The 19,973-nt window shown below is 43.7% G+C and overlaps 1 protein-coding gene across 3 annotated transcripts in view; it reads left to right on the forward strand.

Annotated features, from left to right (window-relative positions):
* plxnb2a.1 (plexin b2a, tandem duplicate 1) overlaps positions 1-19,973 on the forward strand; it is a 164,991-nt gene that overhangs the window by 110,048 nt on the left and 34,970 nt on the right. For all 3 annotated transcript variants that reach the window (XM_041963494.1, XM_041963496.1, XM_041963495.1), the window contains 8 exons: positions 10,222-10,739; positions 12,235-12,561; positions 12,868-13,006; positions 13,376-13,521; positions 13,640-13,819; positions 15,341-15,475; positions 17,092-17,192; positions 17,450-17,576. In XM_041963494.1, coding sequence (XP_041819428.1) covers positions 10,224-10,739; positions 12,235-12,561; positions 12,868-13,006; positions 13,376-13,521; positions 13,640-13,819; positions 15,341-15,475; positions 17,092-17,192; positions 17,450-17,576 — 1,671 coding nt within the window. In that variant the 5' untranslated portion in view covers positions 10,222-10,223. The remainder of the gene's footprint in view (positions 1-10,221; positions 10,740-12,234; positions 12,562-12,867; positions 13,007-13,375; positions 13,522-13,639; positions 13,820-15,340; positions 15,476-17,091; positions 17,193-17,449; positions 17,577-19,973) is intronic.

Raw genomic sequence — 19,973 nt, forward strand, 5'->3', positions numbered from 1 at the left:
AGCACAGCATCAGCCGGCGGCGGCGTTAATACAAGAATATCAGTTTCAGCCATCAGACTGTCATACATTTCAAACCCCATTTGAAATCAGATTTGCACTCAGGTTGCTTGATATTCAGCGGCGAAGCTTTGCACTGGTCACCGATTCTAATCCTGTATGTGGGTCATTTTTCACCCCGCCCCTCGTTAATAATTATGGCCTCCATCACCCCGTTTTTCAGCAAAGTACAAGAGAAGCTGCTAAAAGTTTAAAGTGAATCTGCAAGAGGGGCTGCAGACTTTTTTTGTATTAAATTTGCGGCGTGTGCATCAGAATGGAGGTCGTCAAATTCTATTATTAATCATGTGATATTTGTGTATGTTGGCACCATTAAAAGCATGCCGAATGAGCTGTTACCTGTTCCTGTTTGCATTGTGCCCCCTGATGTGCAGACAGCTGTCACTGGATTACTTTAACCATGAAGAAAAGTTTAAAATGTGATGATTCTCAGGCAAGTTCTGAATCATCTTTTTTCTCTGATGTCTGAGTGGATTTTTGGACGTTTATTTGCAATCAGCAGAAACATTTAGACTAATGGCTGTCTTATTCTTTGTTTTACATTACGGTCCTCGCATCCAAACGAGGGGGACTCGTTTCAACTAAAACCAACAAGAACATTTTTTTGATCCTCAACTCCTCGCAGACGCCGACAGAACACCTGCCAGGTGTTTGATCAGCGGCTGATCTTTTCATGTTCAGTTTGCCTTTAAAACAGCATCATCGGGATCTGGAGCCAGTAAAGTTGACAGAAAACATCAGTCATGACATCTTAAGGACTTAAAAATGAGTTGCTGTGAGCTGCCGGCACGCTCTCACGGTTAGTCCCACGTGAGCTGAATGCAGCGCTGCGCCAAAACAGGACGAGGCGCGCCGAACGGGCCCTCGGCGCCGCACGACACCAACGCGCTTCAACTGCTTCGGCGGAAAGTTGCTGGAAACGCTGCTCAGATATGAGAGATAATTAAAGCAGCAGACGGGCGTGTTGGTTTGCAGGCATGCATACGCACAAGGACACACGCGGTCTCATCAGCGTGTGTCTTTGTCAGGTTAATGGGAGGTGCACCAGGAGAGAAAGTGGTTGTTAATCGCTCACTCCAACGCGGAGGACACAGCCACTAAATTACATTTGCATAACACAGAATTAATCTGCGCGTGAGTTTGCCGCCGTGAAATGGGATCGTGTTTTATCTCTCCCCGTCTCTCGCCCCTCTCTTTACTTCTGTCTTTACCTTCGCACAAAACTTTTCCGTGCATTGATGTGAAGTCATATTTATTCAAGAAGATTGATTTGCTTCCTTCCAGGCAGTCGCTGGATTTCAGTTCATCTCGGTGTGCTGTGAAAATAAATTTGCCCTGACTTGAGAGTTGAGATTGGTAATCCATCACAGTGAACGTTTCCTTGCATTTATTTTTATTTTGTCAATTTGATGCATTTTCAAAACTCGCCGCAGTGACGCATTCAAAGACACAATTAGTTCATCAGCTGCCAATAAGCATCCAATTAGCAAGCCATCCTCCATGAAGGACAAACAAAGGAAATGTGGACACATGTGGTGTTCCTCACATTCAAATGTTAGTCGGCCATTTGGGAAAGTTCAGATGTCTTATTGTCCTTGAATGCACCATTACAAATTTTCTATTCTAAACTGAAAATAGATGATTTTTCACTTTAGGGGAAACTGCAAATCAGAGTCGTGTAAACACCAGTAATCGATCAAACGTCATGCAGAACCTGACCTCTATCACGATCATGCAGCCGAACATTATACAAGAAACTGTGCAGAGACATCCGTGTTATTAAAGTCTGAGGCTTTCCTTGACTGTGTTGCATCTCAGACCGCCTCATTCTCCAATCTTTGAGTGTCCTGTTCATGGTGCGTTATTGTGCACTGAGCTCAGATGAGCTTACAGGTCAGCTGATTCAAACACTCACAGCCTGTGATGTTTACGGCGCTCGCTGTTCTCCAAACATATTAAACATGTTGTTCACGCCGGAGCGCTAATCGCTAATGCAACATGCACATTTCCACCGACATCAGCGCTGTTGTTTAGGGGAAGGAAAATACACCTCCACAGCACGATGTGGATTTTTTGGGCACATTTTGTGGGTGCATCAGTTTTATTGATCACTGTTTTATAGATTTGTACCACCTTCACCTTCACAGCTGTTTGCTGAAATCATAACCTGTAAAGTAACTGAAGGTACTGAGCTGCAGCTAGCTTAGCTAAAAGTCCATTAGCACAGCTTCGACTGGAGAGAGTGACCCGACAGCTTTAATGAAGTAAACCAACGAGGGAGACGACACTCTGTAACTGGTACCATACGAGCTTTGGAAGCGTCCCCCCAGTCACACCAGTGTCAGCTCTCCAGTGGTGTTCGATTGTTAACTGGTTAAAGAGTCGTGGTCGTTTATCAGCGCTGCTTCCTCTGACAGTCTGTCTTTGTTTGTTTCTGTTCGCCGTGTCGCTGCCCAGCTGAGATGTTACCAAGTGGTACTGTGTGTGTGTGTGTGTGTGTGTGTGTGTGTGTGTGTGTGTGTGTGTCTGCCAGCCTCTCAGACCTTCTATCATAAGACTAATCCTCCTCTCAAAGGTCGAGCCATTAGAGGGTCGTATTGTGTAATAATGTCCACTCAGAGATTAACACAGAGCGGGGTTACACGAGTCATTTGCATCACCTCTTCATGCCGTTTGACAAATTACTTCCTGGTGGCCTTTTTTTCTTCTTACTGGTGTGTTTGTCCGTCACTGATTGGACTTCGACGATCATGTCATTTCTTTCCTTTAGTGACTCTTTGTTCAGATCTAAAGCGTTGATTCTCTGGTTCTAGCTTCTCAAATGTGATGATATTCTGCTCCTTCACTGTTTCTAAACTGTAAATCGATCAGAGCTAAAACAATCGATCGACAGATAATTAATCAGCTACTGTTTTAATAATCGTTTAATTTTTTTTGTCAATTTTCATGCAAAAATGTTTGAACTTTGACCAGTTCCAACTTGTGAAGTGTGACTATATGATACTTTAGTCTATTATATATGATAAACAGGTGACATATTTTGTTTGTGTCGACTGTTGGTTGGATAAAACAACTCATGAATGTATTAACTTGGGTTTTAGGAAATCGATTAGTTAACTAATAATGAAGATAATCATTATTTTTAGCCTTAAAAGGCAGCAGTCAACAATAATAATTACAGAAAAAGTATTTAATGACCGTTTCCAGGATTGTCTGACCTTCTGCAGTCTCGACGTCTGTTTGATGAAGACAGAACTGAACTGAACACGATTGATTGATTGATTGAGGATCTTTTCTGGAAAGTTTACTGTCTGTTTATTCCTGCAAACCTCGCCTCTCCTCCAGGACCTGAAAGCATCTTGAAGTCTGGATCCTCTTTGTTAGTCTCTGCATTAGAGACAGTGTGATGCCTTCGTGGTCTCTGGGACTGGTTGTGTGATTGTGTGTGTGTGTGTGTCCCGTCGTCCTCGGCCTTTTACTTTTAAGCTTACGTCGTCTCGGCCGCGCTCTCCTTCAGGCCTCTTCATTACCACCAATAAGAACTCAATTTCCCCCGGGCTCCGCCAATCATAGCAGTCATATCCCCTCCGGGCCCGGCCAATCAGCGGCAATGTTCCTCCGGCCGGGTGTCATGAATGGCTAATGATGCCCGGTGCTGGCTGTGAATGCAAATGAAGCCACACGAGGCCTTTTTTTTTTACCTCAGAGACAATCTCGACCGTAAACAAGAAACCCGTCTGCTGGCGTCGAGACCGGAAGAGAAAATAAAGACGACCTGAAGAGAAGACAGAGCTCATTGGATGTCTGTGATGTCGGGCTCGCGTCGGGTTCATCAAGCCACCAGCGTGTTGGCTTACAGTTTCTTCTTCCAAACTCAGACAGGCAAGCAAACATTTGGCTCATTTGCCTTCAATCACAACCACGTGCATCTCCCGTTGACTTCCCGCCTCTAAACTCTGCGTTTTCTCTGAACACGTCTCGTAAATGTCGCCACGAACGATGCAGCGTTTAAGTATGTGACGTCAGGGCACGTTTGGGATGTGACCAGAGTCGTTAAGAGTGATGTCAGAGAAAATGGATTTCAAAGTAGAAAAAGTTAGAGCTCATCGAGTCTTCATCAGTGTTCAACCGATGACATCATGAACTGATAATCCTGCTGTTTGGTCATTTCAGTCGACTGTGGCGATTCATCATACTGACAATACAAACTGCAGGTATAATACAAGCTTTTCTCAAGCCAGGAGGAGTCGAAGAGACACAGCTTGTTGCATTCTGAGAAATGTAGGATCTGGCGTTTTAGCTCTTTGAACGGATGATAAAAGTCAGGATATCTCAGGACATTGGTATTGTGTCTTTTGTGTGTCGACCAGCTTTATGAAAATATCCTGAAGGTGTTTCAGTGTCAGTAATTAAAAACATTTGATTGGATGTTATCGTGTGTTCTGTAGTTTTAATCGTCTCTCAGTCTGCATTTCGTTTGCGTTTTCTCCAAATTTGTCTCTTTATTTGCTGTCGCTGGGGACATTTCTGAGGAGTCCTCACCACGAGAGGACCTCTCATGTTGACCACCCAAAGAAAATCAATCAAACCAAACTGCTGCTTTAAATTTCCTGTTTTGTTTTTTTTTTGTTTTGAGCTGATGAAGAACATGAGCTGTGTTAGAAAGCCCCAAATATGTGTGTTAAATACACCTTTAGTAAAGGTTTTAGTCTAAACTGCTATTCCCAAGGTTTAGGAAGACGCTTCACACTCAACTATTTTAATAAAAATGTCCAACAAGTGAAAAACGATGAGCTTTGATTGTCTTTGCGAGTTTCCCACTGCTGATGTTAGAGTTTTGCTCCAGACAGGAAAAGAAAAGACATTTAATTCAGTCTCGGGAGCGGAGCATCCGAGGATTTAAACATTTTAAATGTCTCTTTGGGTAAAACATTAGAGCGAGACCCCTGTGTGGAGAGACAGACGGGTTAGCGTGCAGAGAGACGGTCGGTCGTTCGGGGAGACGAGCAGACAGACGGAACCAGAGATGGCGTTTCAGATCTGGTTCGTCCCCGGAGATCTCGCGTGTCAGAAAAACCCGTTTTGTTTGAAGTCGCTCCCGCGGGTGAGGATGTAAAGACCGGCGGAGGAAAGGGTGAGAGACACGCAGGCAGAGAGAGAGAGAGAGAGAGAGGCAGAAACAATGTGAATCACAAAGAGAAGTTGGAAAGAGAAAAGCTTAGAGAGGTTAGAGAGAGAAAGAGAATCAGTCGGGCTTTATTCCCCACCGGCTGGAGCTTCGGCAGACATTCCTGGATTTAGTTTCACTCCAAACTTTTTAGCAGAGGGGTCAGTGCTCAAGACTTCCACAAAGTATGCACTCAGGATTTTAATGAGACACAGATTGCTGCTCTCCCTCCGCTATGTGTGTGTGTGTGTGTGTGTGTGTCTGTGTGTGTGTTTAGGCTGGTCTCACTTTTCCATCACAACATTTGCATTTTGTCCCCTTTGTTGGAAAAGTTTCCGACCAAACGCGTCTGGCTGGTGGGTGCCAGCGTAATCTCGCGCACACAGATGCAGAGACAGTTGTAATACTGCATTTCAGCAGCTTTCTACTCAATACATTCATTCCTACATTCTGTGAACCCCGACCAAGATATGCCGGCTCGTAAACAGGCGCGCCGCCGGGTTACAGATGGAAAAGTCTGAATAAATGAGTGCTGGTGCTTCTATGTAGGTGTGCTGCACACAACAAATAACCAATTAACAGTCTGCCATTGTCTGCAGGGCTGCAGCTAACAGTCATTTTCATCATTGATTAATCTGCAGGGTTTTTTTTGCAGTCGGCTAAAGCTGATTATTTTAGGCATCACGGGGCAAAAATAGCATTTCAGCATATTTGAATTCAAGTAGTCTGAGAGAAAAATAGCAATCTGCACCTCGTCCTCGCTCAGGCTTTAGAAAATCCATAGGATAGGAGAAATTGGCCAATCACAGGTCATTTCAGATAGGTTGCGTTCCTATTGGCTGTCCTTCAAATGCAGATGATGGAAGTCCGGCGTCTCGTAGTCAGACTCATTGTGTTTGATGAAGTGGAGCTCGTGTTGGCGAATGGTGAAGCGGCATGATGGCACAGTGGGGGGGCAGCTTCTGAGCGGTGACAGTGGGTGTGTGTGTGGCGCTCTGGCCTCTCATCCAGCTGTTAGACAGCATCGCAGCTGCCTCTGAAGCCCGGGGCGCTCTGGCCCGGAGCTACAACATGCCAGAGGGGCATCTTTGAGAAGACGATTCACGGCGAGAGGGATCGGGGTTTTGGCGAGGCTCACGGTTTGATAGGAGGAGCTTAGTGGAGTGATGGGAGGCAGCAGAGAGGAGGCGGAAGGTTTTACATCATGTATGTTCAGTTGTTGCAGCTGCTCTATCTCATCTGTATTTTTAAATAGTCTTCGTCATTTGCCAGTTTATCTTAAGAGGTGTCAGTTTTGTGTTTCCAGCTTGTTTCTGCTGCCCCCAAGTGGCCAAAAAGACTGTTAATGCAGGTTTAAATGCAGCAAGATACTGAGATCATAGATAATTGTAGCTTGAGCCAATCATATAAACATTTCTAACATTCAGCAGATTATTGAACACGTCTTGGAGACATTTCCATGATCCTCGTAGCCGGTTCAACTCATCGCACGAAGAGTCTCAAATCCTGGAACCAGACAAAGATGGCAGCAAGCATCGTTCCCAGTTGGTTAAGCATCATTTAGCATTGCAAAAAAAACCTCTGTTATATATGATTTATATTATATTTTTATTAAAGGCTGCATAAACGCTGCTGACCTTATGGTGATGGTGATCTGCTTTGCTTATAATAATTAACCCAATACCTAAAATAAACATTACACCTCACTTTAACAATAAGCATCTTCACCTTCCTAACAGACGATCTTAAAGTCTAACTGTTGCTCGATAGAAGAACACACACACACACACACACACACACACACACACACCTTTTACACCTTTGACACACAGCTTATTCGTGGGCTGACACCAGTCAGGCTTAAAGAACCAAAGCAGGAGGATGAAAGAAAGAGAATAAGGCAGAGAGAAAAGAAAGGGGCAAGATGGCTGACAGAGCGCAGAGATAGATCCCGGGTGGAAACCAAAGATGATTTTCCTTTGATGTGACAGATGCACACATCCATAACAGGCCCTCTGAGAGAGAGAGAGAGAGAGAGAAGGTGAACATACCTGCTGCCTTCATGCCGTCTTTTCACTGGAGTGCAGCAGGAAGAGAGAACATGTAGCTCAAAGCAAGAGAGCCATGTTTTCATTTTTTGACCAGTTTGGCGGCAAATGAAACATCCAGCTGATGGGCTGCGGTGTGAGTGCTGACCTGCATCATCCAGCAGGACACACGCACACTTAGCCAAGCTCATTTTAAATGATTGTTGCATAGTTAGGCAGGAACTGATGTATAGTTCACCACAGAATTTAACTCTGTGCCTGTTGTAGAGCTTCTGGACGGTAAACGTGTCAAAGCACCAGCATGATCAGCTTCTTATAGAGCCGAATTTACTCATACTGCAGTTTTCGACAAATAACCTCACGACCAACCAATCGGCAAGCAGCCCAGTATCTTTAACTGGTGGTCATGAGGTAATTGAAACCGTTGAGCCAGTGTGAGACAGGAAATACACCCACTGATCCTGCCAGAGCGCAAAGGCTCAGATACAAGCACAGACCCCAAATTTAGCTGCTTTTGGCTGTCTGATCAGGAAAATCCCTGGAATACAGGTTACCATGGTTACCAGATTTTTTTAAAAAGTACAAATCAATTCTAAGACAACTTCCTGGGCGGTTCACAGATGGGTTTATATGGAGTCACAGATCTACCCTCACTGCATCGTCTGCATCAACAAACTGTACTGAATTAACCAGGCCAAGGACGCGTTTACATGGAGGTCAGACCATCAACTTAGCGATTGATGGCTAACCCGCTTTAGCAGCGTCACATAAATTCAACCTGCCTTTAGAGACAGAGATTGGCTTCAGCATCAACACAGCTTCACCGCTTGTCTGTGGGAAAAAGACAACGGGCCGCTCATCACTGCAGAGTTCAGGGACGCGGTAGTTTTGTGATGGAGGTTTGCATTGTTTCCTGTTGAATTTATTCAGGCAGTCTATCAAGATAGATTTGGCCTGACCCAGAAAGATTTCTTTGTGTTTGTTTGTTGAGTCTGATTGAAAAGTTTCCCAGAACGGTGCGTTCATGTGCAATCATTTTAAGTATTAGGATCAGTTCATGTCCAGCCATGCACTCAGAAGTTAGTATACGTGTTGGTAGCTGTGTTTCCGCTGTAATGCTTTCTAAACCTCTGCATTGCGGCCATTAAGACCACCTGACTCTTGATATCAGTGGATAGGTAATTTAGGCGAGCAGGTGGTTGGAGAGATAAGTCTTTTCGCACTAATAAATCCCTTTGCAATGAAGCGAACTGAAGTGAATTCAATTTGGGGAGAGTGAAAGCACAGTGGAAGCGCCAGTCAATTGACCACCAATCAGAACTATCTGATAGCTGCTGTAAAACCAGTGATTGGCCAGTAAAACGCCTGATCGCGGGAGCGGAAATGCACGGACACGATGTGACTGTAAGCAGCTTGATTTGTTGGACAGAAGGCAGAGCCGATGCCGCCGTGATGAAAAACATTTCTGTGATGAATGAAAACAATCAGAGCTGAAGTGAATCTGACCTGATCGCTGCAGGAGTAGTAGACGTTTGGGGGTGAGCGCTGTTTGTGCAGAAAGGCGTTGTTACGCTGAGTGTGGCGTTACTGCACACCGGAGCCTCGTTTTACAGCCACAGGCTGCGGCTATAATTAAACACACCCATCCAGACTAATGGAAGGAGAAACTCGGTGTGTCAGACGACTAATTGCTACACTCAGTCTCTCTCTTTTCACACACATACACACACTTTCTTCTTTTGTCTTCGCTAATCTAATCTGGCTCAGCAACTCTCACTTTTTCGGCCGTTACCTCCACCTCCTCCTCCTCCTCCTCCTCCTCCTCTCTCGTTCTCCTCCAGTAAAGGATGTTCTGGGTTTAATGAGAAGCTCCTCATTATTGCCTCTCCATTCGTTTCTCCTTGAGCCTCGGCTGCTGTTGTTGCTGAGCGCCGCAGTACAATGTCAGGGTGTTGCTGAAACTCTGCTTTGTTTGGAGGACAAGCGGCGACTGTCTGAAGTCCAGTTCAGCGGGTTCATTGTCACAGAACAGTTTAGAGCTGTAAATTCCAGTTATTTTCCTTACAGATTAATATGCCAATTATTTAATCTTTCACGGCGCCCCAGAGCCCGATGTGACGTCTTCAGATGTTTGACCAGCAGTCCAAAATCCAAAGATGCTCAACTTACAATCATAAAACAGAATAAAGCAACGATGTTCAGCAACTGCGAGATTAATGACTTAAACGATTAATTCGTCATCCAAAAAAGTTTGTGAATTTTCTACTGATGGACTAATTGATCAATCAGCTTAACTTATTTTGTGGAAATCTTTTAAAGTGAAGACAGTAAAGACAGCCCCATGCAAACAAATAGAAAGATAAACCAGCAAATTCAACAGCGAACGCGAACGACGGCTGATTTAACCACAGTTATCCCGAGAAACTCGGCTCCTCACGTACTCGCTAATAACTCGTTTGAAGGGCTGTGTGAGCTCAGCGGGGTTGCCTTGCGTGCACCAGTTGTAGATGAGTTTGTGCAGAGATGTTCATGAAACACGTCCGTGATTAATTCCGATCCGGAAATCCGCAATCCTTCGTGCACATGATGATGTTTTGATGGAGAGGCTTTTCACAGACCGTCTGCGAACAGACAGCGAGAGGCGTGAACAACTCGATGTCCTGCAGCTCTGCAAAATAACACTTTACCCATTTTAGACAGTAAATGTAGAAAATCAATATGTGGCGTTCAGTGTTGATAAAAAAAATCAGTGTTTTTGGATGACGGGATGTGGAGCTCACGCTGTTCTACATCATTTTTGACTAAACAAACATTCTGAAGGTGTGAACTTGTTGTGAACAATTTTCTTTGATTAGTTGAAAAATAATGAATCGGATCATATAAATGATTATTTTCAGCTCTTAACTATGTGACAGAAGTCTCAACCTCTTTTCTCTGTTTTTCCTCCAGACATGATGGAGCGGCGGTGGGCGTGGCAGTTTGCCCTGGTCGCCCTGGCAACCATATACCTCAGCCCCTCCCACGGCAAAAACGCGGAGTTCCTCTCCGACACCCTGATCAACAACGTGGTGGCCGAGCCTCGCACAGGCCGGCTGTACGTCGGCGCCGTGAACTCCCTCTACCAGCTGACGCCCGACCTCGAGGTGGAGTCCCGCACCGAGACGGGCCCCAAACGGGACAACCGGCAGTGCACGCCGCCCGTCACCGACGCCTGCGAGGAGGCCGTGGACACCGACAACCACAACAAGCTCCTGCTGATCCACGGCGCCAAGGACGTCCTGGTGGTCTGCGGCAGCGTCTTCAGAGGCATCTGCTCTCTGAGGAACCTGAGCAATGTGGAGCAGCTGCTGTACTTCAGCGACACCAAAGGAGAGAAGTCGTACGTGGCGAGCGCCGAGGAGAGCGTCTCGGTGGTGGGAGTGATGTCATACTTCACCAAGGACAGAGACAACTTCACCGTGTTCCTGGTGAGGACAAAAACACTCAGACACACACACTTATTGAAATAAATATATATTATTTCCAGCAGCACTGAAGTAAATCAGAAAATGAATATTGATGATCACCTCCATCTGTGATATTGTGTGAACAAATGAAATCAAATTGCTGTTTGTAGAGAACAGAGAAATTAAACAGGCACCAATATTTCTTCACACAGTGTCGGCGAATTGATTTTTCAGGATGTTTTATGATGTTCTGATGCTCTCCATTTTCTTCCAAGCATACATGTAGAAGCTTTTTTATCCAATGCCTCATGCGGTGACACGTGGAGGTTTACCCTCCTCCAGCTGAGGTCGCACAGAGGCTGTGGGCTCAAAGTGGGGACCGGCCAGGCTCCTTGAGGGACCGTCAGGAGGTTTTTAGCAAAAGAACCTTAAGCTTAAAGGAGAAAATGTGGCTAACGTGTGAGACAGTCGTTAAAACACTAAAACTCAGCCTTCATATCCTGTCCACATAATGAATGTAAGTCTATGTTCAGTCTTTTGTGGCTCTGTTCTGGTAGCCACAAACTCCTTCTGATGTCCGCTTTCTTCATGATCTAGTGACTCGATCCTAATAACTGTAGCTCCTCGCCCAACTCACAAGGTGTAATAAGCAAACTGTAAGTCAAGACTTTTCCTCCCACAGTCACTTTCACTTGAATGATAAATGATTTGACGTGAAGTGTTCTGGAGTTTGAAGTCTCACTCCAGTCCAAGCCCGCAACTGGGTTTTAACACAAGAGGAGCAGATACAAAAACTAGAAGAGGACTCGGACAGTGCAGACCTCCCCCAGGGTCGATAGTCCACTCCTCATAGATGATCTGTAGATCTGCAAGAGCAACCACTATATACATCTGGATTTATCTCCAGAACTAATAGGATTTCACATCTGGGTGTGAGTAGAATGAGTTGCATGATGTGTGTGTGTCTACGTTTCCAAGCTGCACCTCAGTTTGAGATCAAAGCGTTGTTACAGCTGTGGAGATGTTACAGTCGCACCAGTTAGTGCTCAATAACGACTGAGCCTGAGCAGCTTCAGGTGTCAGCTGCCTCAGAGGATTACTGCCACCTGCGAAGGTGGACCGTGATGTGGACTCGTATCGTATCGTATTTCTACTAAAGGCTACGTTTTGTCTCTATTGAACTTTACTTCCATCTACTGGATTTTAAAATGCAGAACATTTATTCTGCAACAGCCATATGTCACATTTCGCAATGTCAATGAAAGGGAAAAGTAATTTGCTCTATGATTTGGATCACCTCCAAAATGGCCCATGATGCACCTTTCCACCAAGTCTCATGAAAATTGGGCACCTGCTGACAAACAAACAAACCTCCTTGGCGGAGGTAGCAAGGACTCGTGGTTTGGATCGTTGGGTATTAGAGCCAGAATGTGCAGCACCTTCTGAATGAGTCTCAATAACTAAATGAATTTTTCCACTCTTTTGTGACATGAGTTTGTCGTATCTTTCGTCTTAGGTTGGTAAGGGATACGGCAGCCATGACAGCACCAAGCTGATCTCCACCCGCATCCTCCAGGACTACGGTGATTGGGTGGTTTTCGACAGCATCATCGAGGCCTCGGCGGTCCAGGCCAACCCTTTCGTCCTGCGGTACCTTCACGACTTCCGCTTCGCCTTCAAAGATGGCGGCTTCGTGTACTTCCTGTTCTCGCGGACGCTGGGAGTTCAGGACACCAAGAACTTCACCTTCATCTCCAGGATGTGCGAGGACGATCAGGGTTATTACTCGTACACGGAGCTGCAGCTCAACTGCAGCGCTACAAACAAGTACAACAAGGCTCAGGTGATGATGATGCACTCTTCAGCCTCTGGATTGGCTGTCAGCATTTTATTAAAAAGGCAGCACTGAGTTGGAAAAACACATTTGGACATTTTACATTTGGATGAGTTTGTGTTAAATTGGAACCTTTTTGAGAACAACTCAGTCCTGACCCCTGAAAAACTTTATAAATTGGATTTAACATGCTCTTGAACTTGAAATAGCTTCAGTTTGTGGGGTGTCCACTCTCTCTGTACCTCTGTTATATCAGCTAAATTTTTACTCTGAATATCTAACATTCAGCATTTTTATCTCCTCCTCCTTGTCCAGGCTGCTTATGTAGCGACGCCAGGTCAAGTTTTGGCTCAGAGTATGAACAAATCCGGCCAGTATGGACCAGTTTCAGCCTCTGACAAGGTGCTGTTTGTCACCTTCACGTCTGATGAAGACCCCTCTACTTCTGCCATGTGTAGGTTTCATCTTCATGCTGTCAGATTTTAATGTTTGTCTTTTAGCAGCACTTAGCAACCTTTCTGTTTTCATTGGTTGTCACATTCTTATAGGCGTGGCCAATTTGACAGTAACTTGCCATAGCCGAACTCGGCATTTCACCTGCAGTATAGGTAGTGCTACAACAATATGGTCAACTTGAAGGAATAAGGCAGTGGTCACACATCAGTAAATATCTTTGCATTTTGCATGATACATTTTTCACCACTTGCACATTTTCTTGTCAAAATACTGTAAATAATGAGGGTTTGCAGACTCAGATCATTCACCATATGTGTGTGTGTTTGTAGGAAACAGGTACAGACTGTGGTTTCGCTCCTGTTTGCAGGTATGTTCCCTCTGCGCTCTATTAACAAAAGGCTGGTGGAGATAATAGGAGCCTGTTACAGCGTCAACGGCAACATTAACGAGAGGGCTGCCGTCTACTCGCCTTACTCCTCCAAGTCTGAAGAGCTGTGCAGCAGCAGTAATCAGGTGAGAGAATCTGAGTGTCAGACTGAAACTGAAAATGGAGAGAGAGAAATATTGTAAATAATTCTGCATTAATATGAATGTTTTACAAGTGATTTTAATTTCCGCTCTGCTCCTTCAGAAAAACATGGCCCTCAGATACAAGTGTGGAGCCGAGTTCCTGCCCTCCCCACTGGCCAGCAAGGCCGAGTTCGCCTTAACAGCCGAGCCCCCGTTGGTCCGGAAGGGTCACATGACCGCTGTTGCCGTGGCTGTGGAAATGGGGCACGCTGTGGCGTTCCTGGGCACTGCCACTGGAGAGGTAAAGACTCCCCGGCTGGCTTTTCTGCCACCATTCAGTCAGTTTTTCTTTCCTCTTCTTTGTTACCTTTCTTTCTTTCCTTGAGGGGAGTGCAGGGACTCCACTTTACAGATGGGTTAGCAATTCATTCTCAATAAATTAAATTATAGCTATTTATGTTTTACGATGCTGTTAAAGCTTTCTGTTTACTGTAAAGACTGTAGTACAGTAGGATTATATTTTCAGCTTTATGAAGTTAGAGTGACATTGTGTCCACAGTCCTCTGAATCTATAGTTTTATACAGTTTTATACTAGAGCACAAACATGGCTGAACTTTCACTTACAGACATCTTGAACCACACAGGGAAAATAAATAGTCTTTCACGAGCAGCTAAAACAGTTAGCTTGGTATCTCACTAGCTAGTTATCTTAGCTAGCTAGCTGTTAGCTCACTATAGTGCTCACAGGTACGCTTTTTTAAATATGTTCTGGGCCAGTAGTATAACCAGAAATCACATTATATAGATAGTTATCTCACTAGCTAGTTATCTTAGCCAGCTAGCTGGTTAGCTTACTATAGTGCTCACAGGTAAGCTTTTTTAAATATGTTTTGGGCCAGTAGTCAAACCAGAAAACACATTATATAGATAGTTATCTCACTAGCTAGTAGTCTTGGCTAGCTAGCTGGTTAGCTTACTATAGTGCTCACAGGTAAGCTTTTTTAAATATGTTTTGGGCCAGTAGTCAAACCAGAAAACACATTATATAGATAGTTATCTCACTAGCTAGTAGTCTTGGCTAGCTAGCTGGTTAGCTTACTATAGTGCTCACATGTAAGCTTTTTTTAAGTGTTTTTTGGGACAGTTGTCAAACTGGAGATAATATTATATACCTAATTGGAGTCTCAGCAACCAGGAGGCCCTGTTAGCAAGCTAACTAGCTAGTTAGCTCACCTAGCTAACCTAGTATAGGTACCATCATTCTCTCTGATTTGACAAACTATAACCATTCCAGTTAGAATTCGCTTTTAAAATAGCTAAATTAAGGGTTTTTATTCTCATGTCCAACAAATTTGTATGGACATTGTGGGTAATGCTTTATATTATGACTCCTTTGGTTTACTGAAAAAGATACGTGTACAGTGTTTAGAGTTTTAAATTTTAGTTCTTCTATTTTTTTATATCACAGTGTTCACAAAGGTGCATTATTACTGCTGTAGTCATCATTTAGGCCTCACTTAGCAACATAAAAATAGCATCCTGTAGCCTACTGACATCACACATATTTAGCATTTTTGCTAAATTAGGAATCTAGTGTTGAGCATTAACACAGATCAAATTTTAAGAAAATAAAAAACAGGAACTGAATGAGTCCTGAGAAAGCTGGACTTAACCAACAACAGACCTTGTTTCTTTTTGGTGTGATTCCATACTTTATTTTTTATTTTGTAGTGAAAAAGCAGCATTCATTGAGTGCAAAGGAGGGTGCGGGGTGGCCTCCGAATTTAAATGTGTGCTAATGCAGTTTTTATGTTTCTATAGGTGCTAAAGGTGCATCTCTCAGCCCATCCTGAGGTGTATGGGCGAGCACCAGCCGAAGTCACCGGAGACAAGGTCAACAAGAACCTCCTGTTCGATTCCAGCCTCCAACACCTGTACATCACCACCGAGAAAAAGGTCAAACTCACTCAGACTCGGCCGGGTTGATTATTCTTTTTACTAAATCCATTTCTTTCACCTTCCATCTATCGAACACCTCTGTGTCGCCACAAAAAGAAGGTCGTGGACTCAGTCATGTGCTTACTTCTCCTCTTTCATTTCATCCATCAGGTCAGGACTTAATGAGTCTTTCATTTATTCTCTCTGTCTTATTTGATCATTTATTCATTCGTTCGACTAACAGCAATACATCCGTCTACATTACCGCACAGAAGTCAGCCATTGATTTATTCACTCATTCTTTCTCTCTGGCTCCCTTTGTTTTCTCTTCATCCGTCTCTCTCTCCTTTGTCCTTTCATCTTTCGGTTGCCATCATTCTCTGCCGCCACACTAAAGTGAAATTGATGTTATTGATTCAGAAATGAATTAATTAGAATGCACTTCAAGAGGGCAATTCACTTTGATCAAGTCAAGTGACGATACTCGAGCTTGTTCCATCTACTCATTTAAATTTATTAGACCTGCCTCTTCTTGTCAGAGAGGAAAATTATTTCCACATCGGGTTGGTTCTACTAAGATACCACCCAAAGACCTTCCCTTTATAAGAAAATATGACACAGATTGAAGAAAAATCACTATTAAGTTATGTTCATGCAGGATTTATTTATGTTTCATGTCGCAGGATCCATGTCAGACCAGTTGAGACATAATGCCATCTAGAACTGTATGAAACTCTTACAGCACATCCACATTCAACACATCATGCATCTTGGGTGTGACTCTAACACATGATTAAGTGCTGAGGCGGCGCATCAAAACCACAGACAGCTGTGACAGTAAAACCATACAAACACGAAACCAAAACACATGTCGCACATGGAACCCAGATTTATCACCTATTTTTTCTCCAGACATTCTCCTTTAACATGAATAAATAAAAACTGGAATAATGATGCAGGATTTGTTTTTTAAATCACAAGACTCCTCATTTCAGACCGAGCTCGTCCGGCCCGGCTCCGTACTGTCTGTACTGGCCCCGTTTGGACATTATTAACATTACAGGGGGAGGTGGGGAATGAAATATTCACTTTGCTCCTCTGTAATTTAACTCATCTGTAATTTAAGTAAGCCAAAAGAGAAAACCCAGGAGGCAAAGATACTGCATGAGGTGAATTTGAGCCAAATATCGGACTCCTCCTCAGATTCATAACTCAGTCATCTTAACACTCAGACATGAGACACATATTGATATTGTTCAGTGTGCTACCTTTGATGTACAATGCGAGAAATCATTTCAGAACTTGCTTGAGAATTATCACATTTTTAGGTTTTCTTCAATATCAAAGCAATCCAGTGACAGTTGTCTCCTCATCCATGCATGCATTGAAAGCGGGACTGTTAATAGTTAATTCGGCATACTTTTAGGTTTTAAGTTTTTAGGTAAATGCAGGTACAATTATTACTGGACTGTGGGTGAAAAATTACCAGCGTACTGTAAGGGCTGTGGATGGGATTAAAATCAGTGACCAGCTCTGATGAGATTTTTGTTTGTTTTTTATTCTTGTCAAATGGATCTTTTGCCCTCAAGCCACCTGCATGTTGTTCACAATAAAACTCTGTCATGTGTATGCAGATCACCAAGGTTCCTGTCCAAGCCTGCCACCTGAAGACAGACTGCCACTCCTGTGTCTCCATGAAGGATCCGTACTGTGGCTGGTGTGTTCTGGAGGGAAAGTGAGTCACTCTGTGTGAAGCAAGTTAGCTAGGCTGGTGGCTTTTTCCTACCTTTTAGTCATGTTTGATGAAATGATTTACGATCTTGAGAACTAAAGTGAACATCCCAGAATTCCCAGCCTTCTAGCGTGTTAACAGTTAGCTCTTTAGCTATAGTAGTTCGGCATCCAGCCCTGCAGGTGGTCCATGTGTCGCCAGTCCTTTGGCACAGGTGCATATAATAAGTGTGGTATGACCTCCATCTGCTTGCCTCACAGGTGCACCAGGAAGCAGGAGTGTAGCAGGTCGGAGGAGGAAAACACCTGGCTCTGGTCACCCAATCAGCAGTGTGTTCAGATCCAGTCCTTCGACCCGCCGAACATCAGCTGCAAGAAGACTCAGCAGGTAGGGGGGATAGAGCCATACTGAGGATGTAAATCTACATGCATATTTCTCTGAGTCTGGAATCCCCTTGAGCTAAGTTCAGTTCTTGCTGAGCTCTGCTTAATTTAAACCAGTCAAACCTCCTGAAACTCTGATAGAGTTGGAGGGCTCTGTGTAGTCAGAGGGATTTCAAACCGGTTCTTAACCTCTGGTGCAGGGACCTCTGTGGGCCCTCAGGGGAGTTACAAAGACTCTTTTTAATGCACAGTGACATTATCATTTACAGTTTTTGGATATGGGCCAGATGTATATTGCACAGAGTCCACATTGTTTGTGCTGACAGTTCCTTTGAAAAACAGCTCTGTTGTTGCTGATTCAGTGAAATGATGCTTCCACAGAAATGTTGTCACAGAAACTGCTGATGACACGTAGTTTCGGTGACTCACGTACGAGCTGCAGCACCAACAGCGCTGATTTCATTTGAGTTCAGGACAACAGTGTGTATCATTACTGACCTTGTTCCAAAAATTTCAATATTACCATAATCTGCTGTGATTTTGGCTGCAGTAACTGGACTGTTAACTTCTCCACATCTTACAAAGAGCAGGACAGAGCTGCTGTGGCTTCCTCACACCTCTCAAATACTGCACCGTGGACTGAGAGCTGTGAACAGGGCTGTTTTTTTTTAGCCTGTAACCTCACAACTTAATGTAGTTACCTTATAATTAGCTAATGATATGTTAACTCTTGGCTTTAGACGGCAGAAGTGCTGCGATTATAAACTTAAGTCAATATATCACAGTGTAGAAGTACTCTAATACAAGTAAAAGCCCTGCATTCAAAAGCATTTAAAGAATTTCATAATATCAATGCAATTATCTAATGTACTAATATTGCAGCTGGTAGAGGTGGGGTTCATTTCAATTACTTTATATATTACTGTGTAGCTTAATCTTTAATAATTTCTATTTGTTGATAATATTTTCTGTTAATAATCTGTATCTGTAAAGTAACTAGTAACTAAATGTATCAGATAAATGTAGTGAAGTAAAAAATGTATGTGGGAAAACAAATATAAATAAGTAATAAGTAACATAAAATGGAATTAAGTAAAGTATAAGTACCTCAGTACAGTACATGTGTATATGTACCTTCCACCACTGGCTTAAGAAGTAATGCTCAGTTAGTAGCAGAGGTAGTGAGCTAGTTAGCCGTGTGTGCTAACGTTTGCAGCTTTCACTACAACAGACAAACATAATCTGTTCTTTACACGTTTGCTCTTGTGTTTTTGGAGGGAGAGAATAAAAAATGCACGCCACCATCCAAACTATTCTCTCCGGTATTTCTCTCACTGCAGTCGCATGATCATTGCTAACAGCGTGAAAGTAAGGTCAAGCAAACTGATTTCTAACACTATAAGATTCAAAATCGAAATGCTGCTGCAGACCAGCAGAGGATACCGCGGTGCAACGCTCCATCTCAACCTGACGGCTGAACTTTCTGAATTAATGAGGAATTGATCAAAGAGCTGATTTGCCAGAGACACACGCTGTCCTTCAAGATGTGCAACAGCAGACTGTCGACTAACCTCCCCTCCCATCATGCCTCTCTGCTCTTAAAAGAACTAAGATTTTAATGCTCTCGTGATTCGATCCGATGTTGTCCGACACGTCCGGTCAGCTGTGCACAAAGAGCGACCCGTGATGCTCATTCATGATGTCGTCTGTTGCTTTAAAAGAGGTTTGACTGGAACAACAAATGAAAGCTGCTCAGAATGTGTTCTGTATGTAGATTTTAGTAACATGGCTCTCACAGTCGTCCTCATCAGGCTCAAAACAAAACAACATTACGGGTGCGCGATAATTACAATCAGGTCAGGTTACAATAAACAATATGCAAATAGAAAGTGGCGGTCGGATCCTTTTGAAGTGCAACTGTAAAGACAAAGACTTTGTGTTAAGTTTAATATCTGTCTGCTTGCTTCAGGAGCAGCTCTTCAGCTCTGGGGTTCAGGGATTTTGCCTGGTCAAATGTTTATGCTTCAAAGCTGCACTAATCAATATAGTTGCAGTGATTGATTCAATGACTGTGTGTCGTGTGACAGGTGTCACAAAACCCTCGAGAATCATCGCCGGTTCTGCACTTCCCCTCGGCTCTGTGAGGCTTTAGTGTCCTTCGGCTCATTGTTTTGGTTGTAGAGGAGTTGGTAGAGACCAAAATCAGAGCTAAAAGAGGGACACAAACACGACCCCAAATGATCAGCGTTGCTCCGTACGTGCTGGATATGTAAGCAGCAGATCTGTTTGCTGCCTTGATCACGTTCTTTGGTATTTGCTCTAACCAGGAAGTGCAACGTCTTTACATCTTTAAATCGTTTGAAGAAGGTCAGGATGAAAATCTGGGTTTAGAAAATGCTGG

Source organism: Chelmon rostratus, chromosome 22, assembly GCF_017976325.1.
Source record: "Chelmon rostratus isolate fCheRos1 chromosome 22, fCheRos1.pri, whole genome shotgun sequence".
NCBI classification, from domain to species: Eukaryota; Metazoa; Chordata; class Actinopteri; order Chaetodontiformes; family Chaetodontidae; genus Chelmon; species Chelmon rostratus.